Below are 21792 nucleotides of genomic sequence, written 5' to 3'. Positions count from 1 at the left end.
TGGGTAAATGTAGGCTACTTGTGAATGAAAACAGTGTGGTCTGCATGTTGTTCAGAATAACCAACAGGAAGAACTGTAACGCGAACATAACAGAGGCTTCATCTCAATGATTGCCAAAGCGTCCTATAGTTGGGCACCTTTTGTTCTGTCAGCTCCACCGGCCACAATCAGGCAAACCCTCATCCATCACCGCGGATGTCGTCCGTGTTGGAGGAAAGATCCAGCTGCCATATAAACTGTGCCCAGGAAGACGCACAGTATCTTAACTGCAGCACAACAGCCAATCTCCACCTCAACGCGCACAGGAGTGACCCCAAAGGCTTGTTTTAAGAAGCCTGACACATTGTCGCACCATGTTTCCTCTGTGTGCCCCTGGATGTGAGGTTAACCGGCTTCAATCAAAAAAAAAAAAAAACACACATATCCAGCAGGAAACACTTTTTAAAAACAGAAGCAGCCTTCAAACAATCTTACCTCTCTGTTCCCTAAGGCAAGGATTTGGCTCCGGTAGGTCTGACACAGCTCAAGCTGAATGTTTTGGCGAAGAGGTTGAAATAAGCTACTCCCCCTGAATGCAGTCGAGACATGAGCTGGAGAAAAGTGAGGAGAGCAGCAGCGCGGATGGAGATTTGAAACGGCGGAGCGGCGCAGCGCTGTACCGGCGGCGGAGTCTGTGCCTCTGACATCAGCGGGCTGCTTTCCTTTAACGTGGCTCCTGCGCTCGCTCACATCAGCGCCACACAACACGAGCCCGGGGTTTCATCCCTACACAACAATATCATCATATCTCGGAGACCCAGAGTTGGAATAAAACCAAACAGTGACAGAAAACTTCCGAGGTGCGTTTAGAGAGAGCTGCAGGAAGGAGGCTCTGGAGTAGCAGCAGAGGGGAGGGAGGGGGGAGGACAAAAACCTGAGAGATGAGATGAGAGAGCACATCTTCTTTTCAACTCTTTATCATTTTCGACAGTGGCTTGAAGACTTCAATCGAGCCTACAGCACGTTAAAATAAAGCTCTGCTGTCCAAATTTGTCCTTTTATGGTGAAGTCATAATTATCAACATTATTCTTATTAAGACACCACAGAGATGAGAAGACAAAAAAACGAGGAATTAATGAATATTATTGCACTGAAACTAAGTTTTACAAATGATGGAGAGCAGAAACAATTCATCAATTAGTCAGAAAATGTAATCAACAATTCTGATAATAGGTTTAAGTAGTTAGTCTGGTTCCTGCTTTCACGTGTGAATATGTGCCGTTTCATATGCTTATCATGACTGATGAAACTACTGTTGAGTTGCAGCCCTAAAACAGTGACAGTGCACTATTATTTATTTTTGGGTACCTGTCCAGGTCCCTGAACCTCCCTTTTGGGTCCCTCCATTAAAGCAACATGCCTTTTGTTTTCCCTGCTGGCAAAGCGACTGACTGCAAAGCATAAAAATACCTAATCCATAGAACAGATTCTCAAGCAACTGATGCCATCTGATAGAGGCAGGTCCACATTAGGGCACGAGACCAAGACACTTGCCTTGTAGACTGTGACATATGCAACGTTATTAAAACAAAACAGAATGATTTTATTTGCTTCTAAAGTAAAAGTCTTACACTTATTTATTTTCAACAATGTGCAAGAGTCAGGTTTTGCATATGGCAAGCTGTACAAGAATTCACAAACACAAAAACAACACGCTAAGCTAAAGCAAAATGCATTTTCAATGTAGTTGCTGGTTGAAGGTCGATGTGATGACATTTAACAAAGAATGACAGAAAATACTGAAAAATAAATTAAACTAGTTCTTATTCTGTAGTTTGCTATCAAAATGTCAAATCTTCAGTCCTACAGTGTTTTATTTCTGTGACGTAAATTATTTTGTGGATATTTCTCACCTTCCTGAGGGATGAATGTGCATTACACTGATACCCTTTCAGGGTTTTTAGCAATTAAAATACAATTTTCTCTGTTGAACTTGCATTCACTGAACTTAAACCTACTACTGACACTGCTTACGGCAAATGGCCGCCAGGGCGTTATGGTCTATTACTGCTCAATGGACAATACCAAAGGTAAGAATACACAATAAACATAGATAAATCTATATACATAAAAAGATACTCAGATCGCTTGCAAGTAGTTTGCTTGGAAGACACGAGATGAAATATGTACAAGTCTTTTAAAAAAATTGGTTGTTGTTTTTCTTCTCCAATGAGTTGAGCATCTACCTCTGCTGCGTGGACAGGCTGTTGTCCTGCCCGTCGCCTGCTGTTAGCTGCCGGCTGATATTGCTCTGAACAAACTGTTTAAGGCCATCATAACCCTGAGTGAACAAATACTCCAGGTACCAGCTCCATGGCTTGGAATGCTGAAACACACACACAGAAACACACCCCGTCAGACATCTGAAGATTTATATGATCAAAGCACTCTCTGAAATATGACTGATGCACATCAAACTACATGAGAACACTATTATAAATTCAGATATGAAAAGGAGGCCCTTCGTACCTTTATGGAGTTGAGGTCCATGTCCTTCCTCCCTGGCCAGCACTGATAAAGAGAGAACATTATTATTCATCGTCAGCCCACCCGGCTAAATCTCACAAGATCACTGCTGGATGTTGCAGAACCAAAAAAAGGTACGTGTATTATTAAACATGATAAAAACCATGTCTCATGCATCACTCATTAATAATAAAATGTCCTTCTGTATTAATGTATCTTCCATGAAAGATACATTAATACCACATTTGTCTCCTTGTCTTGCCTGCAAGTCTATTAACCAAACTGTACAGACTGACTGCACACTGATCCATCACTGGTCTCTTAGTTTGGAAAGAAGAAAAAAAAAGCAAGAGCTTTTGTTTGAAAGGTACATGTGTTGTGTGGTCTGCAGCAGGTAGGATCCTACCCAAATATCTTTGTAAGACACAAATAAAGACATCCTCAGTGGCCTACACTCACCCTCTGGTGAAAGTCGACAGCGTAGCTCAGGAAGGCGGGGTGGTGGATGAGGTCGAAGCTCGTCCAGTATTCTGGTACGTTGCTCTTGAGCAGCAGCTCCTCCCCCAGCTGTACATCCATGCCGGGTTGAAACATTTTGGAGTTCCACAGGCAGTTGACCATGACGACAACGTAGTGGTTGAACTCACGAAACGTCTGACGGCTGATGTGAAAGGCCTGCTAAAAAAAAAAAAGGGAAATCAAAATCGTAATGAGAAGAAACAAAGAATCCAACTAAAACACTCTACATATCTGCAGTTTCATATCTGTTGTTTGTTGTGCCGATTCATTTGCATGCCATTTTCCAAGTATATTTTTCTTAATAAAAAGTGCCACTGACATTTTCAGCATACTGGCTGCTTGAAATGTACTTCACATCTCGCAGTGGCAGATGTATTAAAATCAACAACTTTTTAAGTCCTCATCTGAGAGGGTATTAAAAGGTTATCAGCTGTCGGTGGATGCTTGTGAATTCCTAAAGAGCTGGACTGAGAGATGTAAAATCTATATAAACTACCACCATGAATCAAAACATACAGAGAGTCACTTCTGGAAGAGAGCAGCAGCTAAATGCCTAAAATGTAAATGCAATCACAAGAAAAGCATTCAAAAACCATGGTTTGAGTTAACAGTTAAATTAGCACTTCAAATTAAATCACTGTTGATAAAAAACGATTTCCTCCACAATGTATGTCGAGTAGGGCTGCAGCTATCGAATATTTTGGTAATAGAGTATTCTATTGAATATTCCATCGATTAATCGGGTAATCGGATAAAACATACTTTTGCTTAATTAAAGCCCAATTATAAATATACAATATAAAACAAGACAGATCACTCAATAATAACAACCAATTTGTTTCCTTTTCAAGAAAAATTGACATTTATTTATTATACATATTATGCAAAGTAGTAAACCGTTTCAGTCAAAATTTCCAATAAAAATAAATAAAATTACTTCAAACTTAACATTTCCTGAGACATAAAATTAAGTAAAAATAAATAACATTGTTTCCCACTTATCTTTTCTAAGTATCAATAATAAAATAAAAAAATACATATTCTTAAACACTGCCTTTAAATTGTGCAACTTCACATTCAGAATCAGAACCCATACGTCTCAACAGAAATGCTTGGCTGTGGACCGGGACTTGGAACAAGAGTCTTACACCCCCTTTACAGTCTCTCCTGACCTGTGTGTGCAAGCCATTAGGAGCACGTGGTTGCAGTGAAGGAAGGTGAGCATATCTACACGCTCAGGGCTGAGGCTTGCCCTCTTCTTTGAAGCAATGTTACCTGCTGCTTAAAACAAACGCTCTGATGGTGTGGATACACAATACACAGCAGGGACTTTGCCAGCTTGGCCAGTGTTGGATAGCGTGGTGCATTTGCTTTCCACCATGTCAGCGGATTATTGTTCTTGGGCAGGGGCTGTTCTCCAAAATAATACATCAAGACCTGTGGTATAGTTTGACAACAAAGAACAAACTATCAAAAATGTGTTTTGTTTATTTATATTTTGTATTTTCTGTTTCAGTAGTACAATTTAAATTATGTGTACTGCCTTATTGTGAAAATTGTTAAAGAAAACCAAAATTATTTGTACTTACCTCCTTCTGTACAGCTTCATTTGACAGCTGCTCCTCATCTTGTTCTTCACTGGTGGTGGAGTCAAGTAGTCAAGTAACGATGTGGGCATCTTGCCACCATGTGCTGCTGGTGGTGAGTCCTCTGGTGTGCTGGATGCTCCATTTCCACTTGCAGTGGGCCTCACTTGCTGTTTGGCAGCAAGTGCCGCCATGGTTTGTACTGTGCTTTTGACACTGAATGCTTGGTCAGCAGGCAAGAACTTCAGTTTTCGAAACCTGGGATCCAGAGCAGCAGCAAGCAGGGTGATGTTTGGAGATTCAGGTTTGAACTCCGTTAAGTCTGTCCATCTTTCTGTGACTTGTTCTGTCGCATGAGCCTGGAATGACTTCACAGGTGGCGACTCAAGATCTGGATTCTGTAGTTTCTTCTTAATTTTGTGCACAATATGTGGAAGTGCAGATAGTGTGACATATTGTTGTCCACTCATAAACACTGTGGCTGAGTTAAAGGGCTCAAGGACCAGGTTCAGCTCCTCAATCAGGCTCCACTGGTCAGTCTTGAGATCCAGGTAGTGTTTCCCTCTCTGGGTCACTGTTGGGTCAGACAGTCTAGCAGTCACTGGCCATCTCTGTTCTTGCAGCCTGAACAACATGGCATAGGTGCTGTTCCAGCGTGTGCAGACATCTTGCACCAGCATGTTCTCCTTGGTACCCATTTGCTTCTGCTTGACCCTAAACTTTGTGCATGCAAGTTCACTCTTCTTAAAGTGTTCAACAAGGCTTCTTGCAGCAGCCACACACTTGGAGATAGCCTGTTGGCTTTTCAGAGTTTTGCACGACCAAGTTGAGGGTGTGTCCTGCAAATTTCACCGATGCCCATCCATGCTTTTCATGCAAAATCTTCGCTGCTGCTACGACATTAGCACCATTGTCATGGACGATGGCCTTGATTTTCTCCAGTGGAATGATCAATCCATTCTGCAATATTTGCAGCTGTGTGACTCTCTTCCAGGGGCATCGTTGTCAGGCAGTGGGACACCATTTTCCAAATCTTCAGATAGTGGCACGTCACCCCAATATAAGCCTCTGTTGCAACGCTCGTCCAGATATCAGTTGTGAGTGCCACACTGTCAGTCTCTTGCAGGGCTTTCTTCATCTTGTCTTTGATGTCTTCATACTTTTTGTCCAACTGTTTTGTGAAGAAGGTTCTTGATGGAAGTTCATAATTGGGATGGAAAGTGGAAATCATCGCCTTAAAGCCGCCATCCTCCACCATGCTCAGCAGGCGCATGTCTGTGACCAGCATATTTAGAATGCTGTCTGTCAGTACAGCTGCTTGTGCAGGGGTGCAGGCTGGTGCTTTTTGCAGAAACTTGTCCATAAGAGGCTGTGATGGTTTACTGAAAAAGAGGTGAAAATAATTACTTAATAGATATTTTGAAGGCTAAATGTCTTAATCCTACAATAAGCCTTACTGACCCAATATACTGCAAACTAAAATTAGTAGACATATGGTATGGTTAATCTGTTAATAGCAGATCTACACGCTCACAGATCAGCTACTTTCAAATAGCTGAAGTATATATAGTGCTGAAGTGGTTACTGTATGTTTTGTAATAATAATATAAATCTACAAAGTAACTGGTAAGTTGTCAATTAATTGTAGTTGAGTAAAAGTACAATATTTGCCTGAGATGTAGTGGAGTAGAAGTTAAAGTATTACAAATTGGAAATACTCAAGTGAAGTAAAAATACCTTAAATTGTATTTCAGTACTTGAGTAAGTGTACTTAATTACTTGCCACCACTGCTTAATGTTAGTCATAATTAATAACAACAATGTTCCTTGGACTAATGCGACGTTAGTAACGTTAAGGTTTATCACATCATGGATTTTATGTTGAATTTACCTTGTCTCGGGTCGTCTGCTCATGTCGTCAAATGGGTGTTTTCTTTTGAGGTGCTGCAGCATTGAAGTCGTGCTGTTATGGTACGCCAGCTCCATCTTGCAATGTATACACACTACGATGTTGTCCTTAATTTTTAATTTAAAATGATCCCACACCTTCGACAGCTCATTTTCGCTGTTTTCGGTCCCGGCGTCTGCCATTCTGTACAGCAAAACTGTCCACACACGTTACCAAAAGCCCGCTTCTGTCTTCTTCCGCTTTGTAAGGGACGCATAGCCTGTGACGTAAGCACGTTGTGTCACACTAAAAAGAATCCGTGCGAAACGTGAGCTTTAAATTTAATTAAACGAACATTTTTTGTAATCGAGTTACTCGAGGTACTTGAGGAATCGTTGCAGCCCTAATGTCGAGTACTTGGTGCAGTGAATCAAGTATGCAGTATCGCTGCCATGCAAACCACAATGTGCTGTTTTTTAGACGTGCATACCCAGAAAAATATTTTTTGCTTTTACCTCTGTGACTTTTTCTTGATTCTTGGCTGAAGTCAAGTTCACCTTGTACCTGAACAAAAAAAGAAACAGAAAAGAGCAGTGACCTCTGTGATCATGAATAACTGCAAAACAGCTTGTTCTCTATGGTCTGTCAAAAAACACAATGTAATTACGTCCCAATTTTCTTTTGCCATGACATTTTTACGCTCAGCTTCGGTAAAATTACTTCCAAAGCCTGGGGTGTAGTCAATTAGCCGACGCTGGAAGGATTGCTGTTATTAAAGCCTGGAGTTACAAACGACATTTGAGTTCTACATAAAAAAAAGAAGAGAGGGCTTAAGTGTATTGCCTCTTAGCCTCTCATTATCATAAATCATACATTAACATTTAAGTACAGCAAAGCTATTTGATTCCAGTTCTGTCCCGTCATCAAATATACATAAACATATGACACACCACATTAAGGGTGTTGCTAGCATATGCATCGTTATCAGCTTATGGCAGGTTGCACTTGGATGAAGAGTCCCAACCTGTACATGATGTAGGCCAGTCGGTCCACGCTAACAGGGTCAGCGGCGAACAGGGTGGGGTAAAAAACTCCAGCTGGAGGCATCACCACAAGGGGGAGCCCGTACTTCAGAAACGTGTCACACACCTGGGGGAGGAAAGTTAATTGTGAAAAGATACTCCCACGTACAATATATCGCAGAGCTGAAACTTTCATTAAGACGCTTTATTAAACTATGTCTATGTGGCTGTCTTGGTATCCAGTCTTCAAATATATGCAATTTTGTTGTTGCAAATAAAGCTGGGAACTCCTAAAAACCTCATAAAAACATGCGTCTTTTCTCTGTTCCTAAATCAGACACAACTTCATCTCCTTGCACTCCTCTAAAACCTCTCTCTGAATTGGAGGCAAGCCAAACCTTCTGTCAATGTTTATTTGGTTGGAATATTAGGATATGTTGTGATCATCAGTGTTGCCCATTTTAGGATTGTATTCATTCATTTTATGCATTTATTTTTAAGTATTTCTAATCCATTCTCTTTTAATAATCCTTCTTATATTTATTGCTGTTATTTCATTAAGCTAACATTATGCATCTGATCTCATCTGTTTTGTAATCCTTGATTATTCTTTCCATATTTTATGTAACTTATGTCTTTCCTGTATGTTTTGTTGTTTAAAGAAATATAAATACTCTACTTTGAATAATAATACTGCTGCATACATGCGTGTCTCCTTCTTCACTGTGAAGTTCACTCAGCGTTTGTGCACGTCAAGTTTCCACATCATACAACATGCATTTACATACACTACACATCAGACCATGAATGGTTTCCAAACTAGCTGTTATGTCAAATATTTATGCTGTTATATACATGTTAAACACAGATTTAAGGTAAACACAGAGACACTTTCCTTTTTCAAAAGATGACTGTGAAAACAGCCTTCTAGTGTCAAACTAATACATAAATCATCATGCACAGTGAAGGGCAAACAACGAAGTGAAGTAACAATAAGCAAAACACATTTTTAGATAAAGTTATATCATTTAGAAGCACAAGTAAAGCACAGGTACAGGTAGTATCTAGGTTGACAAACCCACAAGGCAACATTAAACAGCATCAGCTCATTTACCGTCTCATAGAAGTCCAGGATGAAGCTGAGGAGGAGAGAGTGACAGCCTTCAAGCTGAAGGCCCACAGAGGCCAGCCGACCCACAAAGTTAACCAGCTCCATCACTGAATCCTTGAACCCCGAAAGAGTCATGTTTCTGGGACAGAGGGCAGAGCAGAGAGTAAAAGTTAGTCAGTTCCCTTGCCCTTGAAGCATTAATCAATCGGTGACTCAGGTCTCAGATACAACAGAAGAAATCTCCCAAACTCAGGAATGTGCTAGTTCATTACAATACAAAGGAAAAACACTGAGGCAAACACTTGGGAAAGTGTACACAAATACAAAATCAATGATTTTTGATTCTAATCCCAGAGTTGTGTTCTAGCTAAATACCAGAGGTGAGTTTGAAAATGGCAGTGCATAAAAATGGATCTCTCCGCTTATTGCACCGTTCATTGTTGGATTAGACAATACTGATAAAGCCCAGATATTAAAACTTAAATCGACACCAACTCCCCCCTCCTTCATTTGGAAGCCGGAAAATCATTTAACTGGATATTGGGGCTGTTTCTGTCTCCAAACAAATTTCAATTAAAGGATTTAATGGATAAATGGGCTGAAAACCAAAAGGGAAAAACACATCAATACACACTTGTCTTGCCTTAGTTGCTTTGCTTGCTAGTGAACAATATGTGACATATTGTGTGGGATTTTATTTCATAGAATAAAAAGGGTCAAACATTCTGTTACGATGGCGTGACGGAAAATTTATAGAAATAGTAAGTCTCATATTTGGAACAAAAATTGGTTACTCAACTGGGACTCCTATAACAGCGAGTGATTCTTTCATTACACTAACCCACAGTAAATAAAACTGGGGCAAGACCTCAATACTTTTAGTACATCTGTAAGAACTGATTTGGTGTGAGAAGGCATTTTGGCATTTCTTGGCTCGAAAGTAAAAGCTAAAAGAGCTATAAGCCTTATGCTCTCAAGTAAATTCACAAAGTGTTTCAGGTCTATTGCTTGTTTATGCTCAGGGCATAAACAAGTAGCAGGAAGTAGATGTGAGACTCACATGGAGGTATGGCTGTTGAGGCTGATGTCCAAGTCGTCCTCCAGAGCGTACACTGAGTGCCAGGTCAGCCACTTCAACAGCATATTGTTTAGACACTCCATGAGTCCACACTGAACGCACACACAGATGACAAAAAGAAAAAGCATACAGTAGTTAAAACACTAATCAAATACATGACCCATTATGAGGGCTTAAAAAAAATTACACACAAAAAAGACTATTGTCTCTTTCCAATCAGTTATAGCAGAGGGTTGTGTAATTCAAGCACAGACGCAGGAGATAACTCATTATACCTGTGCCCCTGAGAGGAAAGCCTACCTTGAAAAACATTGAGGATGTGAAGAAGAGCTGCATGAGAGGTTCAAACAGGAGCTGTCTGATTTCTAAAGCGGGGGGAGACAGAAGGTTACAGTTGTACCAGCTACATAATTCAAGGCACCATGATGCAATTCCTGAGATATGGCACAATATGGCAGGTCCTGCTAACATGGGAACGAGGCTGTGATTTTATTCAAGTGGAGAGCAAAGTTGGGGAGTAAAACAGTTGTCTATGTCTGACAGAGATTGACACAAAGACAGAACAATCAATACGGAGAAAGACACAGTTTGAAAGCAAAACTCACGAGAACTGGGGACAACAGGAATGTTGCTCAGCAGGCCAAGGATCTGTGGGCGGAGGAGAGAGCCATCCCAGACACTGAGAAATTTGTAGAGAAAAGCCTCTGAACTGGAAAACCCCTCCTGGTAGAGAGAAAAACATAAAAACATTACTCTTAGTGCAGGTTAAAGCAGGTTAATGGATACAGGAAATGGTGAAAGACAGGTGTGAGGTAGCTATTGGGGCCTGAAATGTGAGGCTCACCTGGAGAAAGTGCTGTGTGGACAGCAACTTGTTCAAAAACTGCAGAGCTTCTTCTGAATTCTGGGAGGCTCCTCCATCGCCGCAGAACAAAAATTCTAAACAGAAAAAGAAGGGGGGAAAAAAGCGAAAAATAGGTATTTAGTGAGTGAAAAAGTTGAGGGAATAAAAAGGAAACCAGCACAAGATTTCAGATCAACCCCGCCCTCAGTCCTCTCTAAACCCTTTTCTAAAAGAATCCCTTTGATATGCCAACTAGGTAATGTGTGAGGGTTCAACTTAAGGTTTTTGCTTTGGAGGAATCTTCCTGACAGAGGATGTCACAGCAGTTTTGTAGTTGTTTTCTCGCCTCCCTTACCTTCGTGGAGAGCGTAGCCTAGCCAGAAGTTGAGGCGTAGGAGGGCAGACTCATCCTGTACACAGTCCAGGTACTGCAGTGCCAGACTGGAGCCCAGCAGTGAGCCCATCTGAGCGGGCAGCTGGTGGAGGTAAGAGGAAGAAATAGAAACACATGCAAGAAAATATGGTTGAGAGGATAAAATAATAAAATATCCATGAATACAAATAAGAACAGGCGAAAAACAAAAATCATATTGCCAAGTAACTATACTCAAAACACAAATGTCACAAATTACATAAAATAACACACAAATAGCTGATTTTAGTTCCCCTCAAGTCAGTTTCAAAACAATCCCTTTCCCTGCTAAAGAATAAACCGATGCTCATGTCACTTGTTTTCACTGAGTGGTCCAGCAATCCACTACTAGGCTAATTCTTCAATATCTTGTAATCTCCATTATGCCAGCACTGGGACATGTTTTCCATCACACTGGATAGTTTATATAGTCCCTTATTGTGTATTAACAGCTGCCTCGCAATATGGGGACTTCAGTCAGTATAATACATTTTAAGAAGACAGACTGTGAATGGACACAGCCAAGTTCTTTGATGATTATGGAGCAACTGTATCATTAAACTGAGAAAGCATCATTCAGCTTTTGACAACAGGAGTGTATGGTAGTGAGGGAAATAATCAATGATCTTTTGTCAGTGCCTTCGCTGAATAGTTTCATGAGTGTAATTGACTGTACTCATCTGTCTTTTACTAAGAAGCAACAAAGTAGAGTCAAAGCCTTATTGCTCACGTTGGCTTTGTGGGCGGTGAAAGGAGTGAATTTATGTAGCATGACGCATAAAAGTCTGTGAGCCATTTAAAATGACTTATATCAGTTTATCAGGACACTGAATCTGCAGGGCAAATAGACATTTATGGAGAGGCATCTTTAAATGACCAACTGCTAGGAAACTTTGTCCAGTGTATTCCTAAGATACATCTCATCTCAGGGCCTTTGCTTTCATTACTCATATAGCATAGATAAACTACTGATGATATCTGTAAAAAAGAATAACCATCTGTTTAAAAAACAAATGATAAGCACTGTGCTCATGAAGCTAGTTTATGCTCTAATCTAATAAAGAAATTACAGCCCTAGGCCACCTCTGCTGCAGTTTCTCTAGGACAAAACTGTTAGCGGCCAAGTATGATGTACAGACAAAATTATAACAGTGACACAGCACCACCCTGTGGCTGTGACGATGTATCACAATTACACAGCTAAAACAGACTGGTTAGGCATCCTAATACCGTGGAGAAACTGGCATACATTTCATTCTGCAGCGTAAATGATTAATGCTCTTCACACTTAATGCTTAGATAATATTCCATCTGTTCACAGTCCAGGTGTGTTGGGGCTATGGGACTAAGAGTTGAACAGTGGACGCTGAGGTAAATGGGAGCAGAGTGAAGAGAGACCCCACAGATGCATAACTCAGAGTTTTGTCCTGGGAGAAATTACCTCTATATGGTGCATATTTTCCAGTAGCTGAGCAAAGGAGTGGAGCTGCACCAGGGGGACCACCTTTCTGCTGGACGACAGCTCAGTCTGAGCCTGTTTATTGACTACAGAACTCAAAGCCGGCAATTCCAGGTGGCAGTGTTTCTGAAAAAGGAAGTAAAACAAATAAACACAGTCCTATACTAGCATATGCTTTTATATGTATATACTTTTTTTTATTTCCTTAAATTAATAAAAATCAAAATAAAGATAAAACAGACTCATTACAAATATACACTTTCTAGATCTGGTACTTGGCAATATCCTCTGACCATATCACTCCCTGCAATCATACTTTTACATTTTGCACAAACAAACACAGTTAACAGTGCATCTGACAACTTAAATAGAGTTCCATACCCGTTTCCTAGTGTTGGTCTTATCTTTAATCGTGAAGGCCAAACCGATGCTGGAGGCAACCTGGGAACCGTTCCTCTTCTGGACACCAATCAACACCGATTTCCAGGGTGAATTGTGGTTCCTAAATCCACTCTGTAAGAAAAGAGAAAACATGTAATTCCTTTGGTGCTCCAGACATGATGGTCATATGGTATTATGACAAGGGAAGGAGTATTAACTGCACAGTCTATGTACAAACCTTCATTCGTGACGGAATGGAGAGCGTCACCAGTTCAGGACAAAACACTTTGTAAAGTGACAGTAGGTGCAGGAGGAACGGCTGCCTTCCCTGAGGAAAAAGAAAAGTGAATATCAACACTCAATAACCAATGGTATGGAAAGGGTAAATATTAATGGGAATAATGCACAGAGTGAAGAAACACCCTGCAATTTATCATTGACTAGATGTTCATACTGAGAAAGGAAATAATGTAGTAGGTTTGATAAATGGCTCAAGAGGAAATAAATCAGTAGGATGTTTACCAGTTTACTCTGTAGTTCCAGTAGCTTCCTGACTCGGAAGACACGCACTACAATGAGAAAAAAATGAAGTCAATAATGCTTGCAGCAGAATGAATACTAAAAACAGGAAATAATGGAGTAAACCAGTAAAAAATAGGGGAAATAGCATTACAAATGTGGGCCATATTTTAGGAGTGAAAATGTTCGACTTACCACTTTCCTTTCTGGTCAAAAGGTACAACAGATGGCAGATGTAAGGACACTGAAAAAATGTGACAAAAGATAATGACTTTGCATCTCAGCAGTTGTTCAGTGGATCCAATATCACATTACAGTGTTGGAGTCATTTCATTACACTGCAAGCAGACAGTAGTTCACATGTGAACAAACAACTGAGAAACAGTGGGACCTGTTCCAATAAGCATTTTTACTGAGTTATGTAAACTTTGCTAAAGAAAATCCCGAATACAACTGTTAACTTTCAGTTTCAGATATGAAAGAGGGGATTTTTGGTTTTAGCAGCAGAGTTATACAGATTATACTCACTAACCTGCTTCTTTAATCTGGTTCAGATTTCACTTCAGCCAAACAGAACAATACAAACATATTTTGTAATGTATGAATTATAGGCCTAAACCAGATAACAACCAGATATGCATCACACCAAGTCTGTGTGTAGCAGAGGTACTGCGAAGCACTGTGACTTGAACAAGGCACATCATTAATAAACATGGCATTTGGCATTTCATTCTTGTTTTTTAAAAAATAGCTCTGGCTTATGCAGTAAACATACATGTCATTTAAATGACAAATAAGCTCATTGAACCCTATATTTGTTGCTCATCAGCATACATACCAGGTTTTCCTCTGTGACGAAGCTGAAGATGAAGCCATAGATAGCACGAAGGTGGTCCTTTGCATCAATCATGTCAAACATCGTCAACACCCACTTTATGAAAAGAACCTGAAAATGTAACATACAAGTCAGCACATATTCTTTAAGGGTAATATTACATCTCTTCCAACTACTTCCAGGTACTCATGAACTGAAAACAAATAAAAATAATTTGGACAAATAAAATCCAGATTTGACAGAAAACATGATTATAGAATTGACAAAAAATTAAAAAACTCATTCAGATCATAATGTAATCTTCAAGTTTGAATATTTTAAATTGCAAACAAAGGTATTTGCATTTACTTGTGTGCCGAAAGGTATTTTGCCAACACCCAGCCAAACCACTGCTCGAACAACAGCCTCCTGTGGCACCACAGTGGCAGGAATCAGACACTTGAGCACCCGGGGACAGAGAATCGTCCCTACAGAGACATTCATAGAAACAAAATCAGTTAAAGGAAGCAAATGTTAAGACGGACTGAAAAAGATGCAAGCTATCCAACATATCATTTTCCACACACTTTCTACTTTGCACAGGTGTTCCTATGTGTTGGGGAAGATTAAAAAACAATGTTTGTGCGACATGTTTAAACGTGTGTGAAAAATATGTGCTCACATCACACTGCTAGGACAGCACACCATATCTACATAAGTGATGTTTAGCAGCAGCATTCTTCTCAATTAAACTGCACTAAGACACAACTAACAGATGGTATTACATTGCGTAGCGCAAAGTGGCTCACCGTGATTAACACTGCCACCTTTAAATTGACCTACATATACCTGTCCAAGGCGTACACAGACACCAGCCCCCTACGACCCTGTGCAGGTAAAGCACCAAAAAGCATGGATGGATGGTATTATGGCCTACACATACAGGCCCTTTCCTTCTGCTACAAATTCCACAATTAATGCTCAGTCCACAGCAGCTGCTTGGCGACCATCTTACCCATACGGAGGCTCATGGCAAACTCCAGCATAATAGAGATGGCCTCTGGGGACAGTCCTTTACTGTAGGCCACCTTCTCCACAAGTACCAGGTTCCTCTCCAAGTCATCGTTCCCAAGCACAGGAGTACCTGCTTCAACTACAGGAGGGAGAGGAATCACATCAGTGTGTATTGTGTTTGTTGAATGTTCAAGTACTAACACAGTTTGACACAAGTATTTTAAGTACATACTAAGTAAGTATGTTTGACAAAAAGTAGTGTCAACAAGTTCAGATGTTTCCTCCGCTAACAGATAATGTGTTATGTACTGTTTGCTAGAACAAAATTGAATAAATTCCCCAGAAAATATGTTAGTTGCAAATGAAAACTTCTAGCTTCAACAGTTAAGCTTAGTGTAAAACCCACCATAAAATATTCAGGTGTGACAAATCATGGAATTGCTCTGTATACACTGAATATTCCCAATGAAATCCTTTTAGCTGCAACCAGAAGCTCTCAGTTGGTTGGGGAAAATTTCCCCAGCCTTTGGCAGCCACAGTTTTAGCTTTAGGAGGCAGATACAAGAGGGCAACAACTTCTAGGACAATATTACAACAATCACAATGTGGGTAGCAATTAAAAATTATATTATATTGGTGTTATTGAGAATGAATGTCATTTTCTTTTTATGACATGTCAAAATTGTACATTATCATTTGTCATGTGGCCATCTTGGCTGATGTTGCTTTAGTGTCTTGCAAGCCCATTATGGGCTGGGCACCACAGAAAGATGCAGGTCACTTAAATAAATAAAATCAATCAGTCAGTAAATATATTAATTATCTTGCATTGTCTGATTCGCAGATGTATGACCTGCATTAAAATAAACCACTCTCGGGTGTCAACTATTAACCAAAGTCAACAATCCTACAGACTCAGTATAAAAAGGGTCAACACTAACAATGGCAACAGATGACGTCACACGCCCCCGGGTTGATCCTCCGGTAACAGATGTTTTAATTACCGTGTTTGTTCATAACGTTAATGACTTTACACTAATGCTACTTCTGTTTCGGGACCAGTGTGTTGGGTTAACGTGATAGACACGGTCAATGGTTGCGAGCTACAAAGTAACTTAGCAACATTAGCTGTGTATCTGCACCGCAACGCCGATACGAGAGGAACGCTAAGTTTACGTCAACGTTAAGTTTAACGTTACGTAAAGTTTTTTATGTTGTCTTATTTTTTTTTTTGTAGCTGGCGAGCTAGCGTTATACTCGGAGAAAGCTAGTACCATCTGTTATCGACCTCCGTGAGTTTGAGCCTACCGTCAGAGAAATACTTCAGGGCCAGAACAAACGGGTCCCCCGCCTCGTTCTTCCTTCTCTGTTTCTCTGCGACCCTCAGACTTCTGTTAATGCTCCGGCTGGACACAGATTGGTCGTTTAGAGACGACTGGTCTGAATCCGACGGCCCCGACAGGTTTAGCTTTGCTGCCATTTCTACATTGCTAAAAGAAAAACTTGAATAACACTCCACACTGTACTGACTCCGTCCTCAGCCATTCAAACAAAACTCAAATCCTCCGCGCGACCGTTTGCTCTGCGCTTGCGCAGTATAGTCCATCCGCTCCGTGTCCTCCCCGGGAGTTGTAGTCCGTTCGGCTTCAACCACACGGAGGAGTGAACTACAGTCACACAATAGCTAGCTGTTTATGTGTGTAGTTTATTGTTCGTGAGAGGAAGATATATTGCGAACAACGTCGAAAGCTGGTCAGTACTTCCTAATAAAATGGTGTTAACGTACCAGTACACACAGCTCTTTGATAGCGCTACCTCGTGACTTTTGCTTTTAGGATTTTGACATGCTGTGATGTTTTTATTTGTGCAGGTTTAGAGATGTCACTCCCTGGGATGAGCAGGTATCGCTGTCAGATAATGCAGTTGAATGGATTTTGTTTGTGGTGCTCAGACAGTACTGAAATGTGACATTTAAAATCACTCTGGATAATTCACAGACCTCACTATCAACAGTGTCTTCAGTAGGAATGAGTTGCAGTGAAATCTTCACACGAGGTATGTGAATTATTCAGAATAACTGGGACACTGTTTCTGAAAATAAATTGGTTCAGATTTTTTATGTAATTTTTCAATGCTCTGAACACCAAAGGTACAATTCCATTCTCCTCCATTTTTCTTAATCAAATAATCGCTTTGGTCAAGAAAATGTCTGAAAATAGTGAAAATGTCCATCTCAAAGTTCCCAGTGCCCATGTTAAGATATTCAGATGTCTTGTTTTCTCTGACCAACAATCCAATACCCAGAAGATTTCAGTTTCCTATCATGAAAGACTAAGAAAAACAACAAATATTCACATATGAGAACCTGAAATCAGTTTGTTTTTTGTAGTTTTGCTTAAAACATGACATTAATCGTAGGAGAATTATCAAAATAGTTTTCTGTCAATTGACTAATCAACTAAACCTGTTAAAAAATACATAAACTTGGAGATGGAGAAGGTTGCATTCGCTGTGAAAATGTACTCATTGCTGTATTTAGTATTTGTTTTCATGTTGATCATAAACATTACTGCAACAGTGACAATAAGTTATTTGGGGGAGAAAAACTGCACAATTTAAAGTGAAGTCTACTTCCCCCGAAACTTTCCCACAAACTGTAACTGACCTCCAGTCCAGTTTTCATGCTTAGGGGTAAAAGCAGGAGCTAAATGACCCAATTTTGTCTTAAGGGCAAAAGACACAACAGAAGGACCGTTGTGTCTGAGCGCTGCTGCTTGTCCCCTCACTCCCTTTGTTCGGTCCACATGGGCCTGGTCCTTTTCTGCCCATGTTGGGTTAGGATTAGGGATTTTGCTGTGTTGAAAATGGCACTGGCATGGAACAGTTTCAGTCCATTCTCTAAAAATGTCAGCCAAATTCTGCAGTCAGAAATCCTCTTACAGCAAAAGTATATTTACTAAATAAAGTTATTTAATCAGGGTACTTCCCCTATGATAGAATTGCCCTATGTCTACATTAATTTAATGCTAAACCTTATAAACGTACTTACTGACGAGCACTTTATATCTGGGGCCATAAAACTTCATATGTAGCTTATGTGCTGATATGAAGGAATTACCCTGACTGTAGTTATATAACAAGTTTACAACACAAAAATCAAACAACAGCACCCATTATTGCAAACTGAAGGTAGGTAGTACTTTGACTCAAAATAATGCAAGAATGCTTATAAAACAAACAATAATTAGTCAGTCTTACCTCCAATTCTTTATTTTAAGTTCATCATTTACAGAAATATTGTGAATCTCAAAACTGACAATTTTCAACTGAGATTTCATCCCCTGACAAAACTGTATTAGGAATGCTTTTCATATTTTATAGAGAGAAACAAAAACAAACAGATGAGACAGTGAATAGGTTTAAGACTTCAAGTGTGAATTACAAAAGGTAAAATTCCATTTTTAACAGGCAAAAAGACTTTTTTTGATTTGGTTATGTTCTGCTGTACAAGCTAGCAGCAGACACCTGAGGCAGCAACTAGCTGTCTTTTCCAGCTAAACAACTTCACTGTGGTAACTGAACTGAAAGGAGAGAGAGGATATTCAGCTTATTTTACTCTGGGAAAAAGGATTTCATGCGTACATCTGCAAAAATGAACCAGGATTTACATATATTTGTCTTTCTAAAATAGCCTTCTGGTAACACTGCACCAACATAAGATGTGGATATGTAATACTAGCTGATGTATAATTAGTACAAAATTCTTTTAAAGGTGCTCATTTTGGTTTATGTTCTAAACTCTTGACCAAATGAAACATGCTTGAACTATTGAAATTCACAATTCATCAATCTCTCCTACCTACAGTATAAAAACAAATTAGAAAAACAAGCTACAAAGATTCTTCCATGAAAAACAGCATTCTCAAATCAACTTGTAACATAAATGAAATTCATACTTGACTAATAACAAGAACACAAACACATTTAACACAGTGTAGGACTGAAATAAATAGGGAAAATGGGTTGACTATTGTGACAATGAATTGAGTTCATCGGAGTTACCACAGGTATGATTGTCCACGGTTATGTAAAGGATGCATGGGTCAGGAGTTCTCAGTTTCACATTAAGAGTGCAGAGGAGCAGGTGAGAGTAATCAGTCAGCCGGCCGGATGAGACACGAGATGTGTGTGAGGGGTATTATTATTACCGGGAGTGACTGTTTCCTTCAAAATCTGAATTACTGCAATCCATAGAGGCGCACCAGGTTCCCATTGTTGTAGCTTGGACCAAAGTAGGAGAGGATCTTAAGACTGTTTGACCTTGTTCTTTTCCTGGTCATTGATGTGCTGTTCCTCTCTGCTGTCCTCTCTTTCTGGCCGGTCATCACTCTGGCGGGCAATAAGCAGTCGGCAGGTGAGCAGAATACCAAAGACTAGAGCGTGGGCGTACCGTTTCAGGGGGTCTCCTACTAGCTGGTGGAAGAACAGGACAGCCAGCATGACCAGCAGCAGCAAGAAGTTGGCCACATCCTTCGGCCTGCCCGGCACGAGGGTGAGAACCATGCCGCAGCCCACCTCCAGGGAGCCGATGATCTTACGAAGTAGGACCGAGCTGATCCCAATCTTTTTCAGGCCTGGCAATGCCTTGGCATAGCTCTTGTATGCCCTTTTCTGAGAGGAGAAAGTAGAGATCTTTTTAAATAACTAACATTTAACTAAAGTCATACAAAACTCCCACGGGTGTCTTTTAGTGAGGCCATTTAAGGACCATGTAAGGTCACCAGTCTCCAGTCTAGTGTTTAACATTCAGATGCTTTTATTCTAGCCCTATGGTTGTACAATATTGATCTTTGGCCTATTCCTCCCTGACTCAAGAAATCCTATAAAGGAAAACAATTACCATAAGGAAATGTCCTCTGAGGATATTAGTTTGGATTTTACATTTAGCCTTTAGGCATGTCAGAAATCATCTTCTACACAGGACACTTCAACATCAGCACCGACAGGTGCATCTCACAGAATTTGCTCGAATGCGCCGCCATTGCTCTCTAGCTGTTAAGCTGCTCTTCATATTAAACGAGAACCTTAGCAGCTAATACATATTTAATAGGCTATAAAGAGACAGCTATAACTTAGAAATATGTTCATTATCCGGCATATACGTGCATCTTTAAGGTAAATTATAGCTAGAAGGTGTTAACAAAGTAAGATACATTCACTATTCATCCCTGCTTTAGCGTTTACTATCTAGTGACAAACACGTTTCGGGTTGTTCTGTGTAACGTTATCTGTACTTAATGGATGCCACATGTGTTGATACCGAAATATTTCAAGCGTTATCTTAAAACATACTGGACTAGCATGTGTGCTAACTGTGTTGTTACAGGCAGTACAGCAGGTCGTAGCGTTTCATACACAGCCATCTCCTGTGGCACTTTAACTATAAATAAAGATCAAGTCTGCAACGAAAGCATTTATTTTCCGTATCTTTTACTATTTAGGTCGGCATCTCCTCACATTATTCGATCCTGAGAGCCTTCCCGGGTCTGCATCCAGCACAGAACAATGGCCTTTACCCCCAGCTGAGGGCAGTTTATCGTTACCACTCAACATTACTCACCATTTCACTGTATGCATCTTTGCTTAGCCTCGGAGTGAGCTTAATGGTCCCCATGAACACGAAAAACAAACCCAAAGCAAAAGAAAGGGCCACAATAGTTATTGTCCTTGGTGAGGCCATCTTTTCGCCACCGTGCGTACAGCAGGCGCTTCCCACTGAATTGACTGAAAGTCGGACGGTTTCCCGGTGAAGATGCACCGGGGAGGGGGAGGGCTCCTGGATTAACGACAAAAATGGCGACGCTGGTCCCCCTGTCTGCGCCGCATCCACGAGCAGGAGCCACCCACAGCCCAAACACAGTTTTACACTTCAGATTACCACTTCACTTATTGACAACACTAACCTGACAGTGATAGTAGGCGGTTATAGTTTATATAACTACCACGAGTTGTCTCTAAACTCTCAATATTATCTTAATATTTCAACGTTTTGGGAAATACACTTCTTTGCTATCTTGCAGTTTAAAAGGTTGCCAGGCAACCCGGGAAGACTTCAGGAAGTAGAAATAGTCTCACACACAACCACCAGCGTTAATTGACAGTTTCACATGTTTGGATGGAGTTGACCTTCTCAAGTAATTCTTGACAAGAAAGATAATTTAAGTGTGTTCCTCATCATGGCAAACCTTTCCTTTAAGGTGGTAATCCTTTGTCTGTCCCTGTGTCAAAATATATGGGAGCAGGTGGTGCTCTAATATAGAAAAGTAGTATACATTGTACAGAGAGTGGGTAGGACCCAGTTTATTCCCAATTGTACCAGTGTGTCTCTAGGCAGCACATTAAAAAATATCAGCTGTTTTGTAGATTTCAGTAAACTCTCATTAAAAACCAGAGCATGGTACGGTGAAAAAAAAAACCTATAATATTCAGAATTATGAACATAGCCTTGTTTAGGCATTTGATTGACAGAACCCAGGTGGTCCTAAATAAGAAAGCAAATTAGTCAGTTGTCATTCTTATGCAACACAAGGACCATCTTAGCCATCTTTCATTAGCTTATGAAGTCATCCATTTCCCCTG

At 40.3% G+C, this 21792-nt stretch overlaps 4 protein-coding genes across 6 annotated transcripts in view; all 4 read right to left on the bottom strand.

Annotated features, from left to right (window-relative positions):
- Window positions 1-882, bottom strand: part of drp2 (dystrophin related protein 2) — a 150281-nt gene extending 149399 nt beyond the window's left edge. The window contains exon 1 of the mRNA XM_051421103.1: window positions 475-882. The gene's annotated coding sequence lies outside the window, so the exon portion shown is untranslated. The remainder of the gene's footprint in view (window positions 1-474) is intronic.
- Window positions 883-1559: 677 nt separating this feature from the next.
- On the bottom strand, window positions 1560-16734 carry cenpi (centromere protein I). 2 transcript variants are annotated; one of them, XM_051420499.1, is made up of 20 exons: window positions 16462-16734; window positions 15155-15292; window positions 14509-14627; window positions 14164-14271; window positions 13521-13569; window positions 13329-13375; window positions 13045-13134; window positions 12807-12938; window positions 12408-12551; window positions 10910-11030; window positions 10555-10649; window positions 10316-10433; window positions 10011-10075; window positions 9693-9802; window positions 8636-8771; window positions 7524-7648; window positions 7015-7063; window positions 2966-3184; window positions 2510-2551; window positions 1560-2366 (listed from the first exon to the last, which is right to left on the bottom strand). In XM_051420499.1, exons 1-20 carry the CDS (start codon window positions 16631-16633, stop codon window positions 2223-2225), a joined length of 2223 nt encoding a protein of 740 aa, XP_051276459.1. In that variant the 5' UTR covers window positions 16634-16734; the 3' UTR covers window positions 1560-2222. The 2 variants fall into 2 exon arrangements, with proteins under 2 accessions (XP_051276459.1, XP_051276460.1); XM_051420500.1 differs by having other exon boundaries at window positions 2966-3181.
- Window positions 3192-7008, bottom strand: LOC127374856 (E3 SUMO-protein ligase ZBED1-like). 2 transcript variants are annotated; one of them, XM_051420503.1, is made up of 3 exons: window positions 6503-7008; window positions 4615-5993; window positions 3192-4462 (listed from the first exon to the last, which is right to left on the bottom strand). In XM_051420503.1, exons 2-3 carry the CDS (start codon window positions 5307-5309, stop codon window positions 4456-4458), a joined length of 702 nt encoding a protein of 233 aa, XP_051276463.1. In that variant the 5' UTR covers window positions 5310-5993; window positions 6503-7008; the 3' UTR covers window positions 3192-4455. The 2 variants fall into 2 exon arrangements, with proteins under 2 accessions (XP_051276463.1, XP_051276462.1); XM_051420502.1 differs by having other exon boundaries at window positions 4615-7008.
- Window positions 16735-18407: 1673 nt separating the features above from the next.
- Window positions 18408-21146, bottom strand: tmem35 (transmembrane protein 35). Its single transcript, XM_051420504.1, has 2 exons — window positions 20774-21146; window positions 18408-19824 (listed from the first exon to the last, which is right to left on the bottom strand). Exons 1-2 carry the CDS (start codon window positions 20891-20893, stop codon window positions 19459-19461), a joined length of 486 nt encoding a protein of 161 aa, XP_051276464.1. The 5' UTR covers window positions 20894-21146; the 3' UTR covers window positions 18408-19458.
- Window positions 21147-21792: the final 646 nt, after the last annotated feature.

This window comes from Dicentrarchus labrax, unplaced genomic scaffold (genome assembly GCF_905237075.1).
Source record: "Dicentrarchus labrax unplaced genomic scaffold, dlabrax2021, whole genome shotgun sequence".
Taxonomy (NCBI): domain Eukaryota; kingdom Metazoa; phylum Chordata; class Actinopteri; family Moronidae; genus Dicentrarchus; species Dicentrarchus labrax.
The sequence above is the reverse complement of the archived record's forward strand: the minus strand, read 5'-3'. Positions and strand labels throughout refer to the sequence as shown.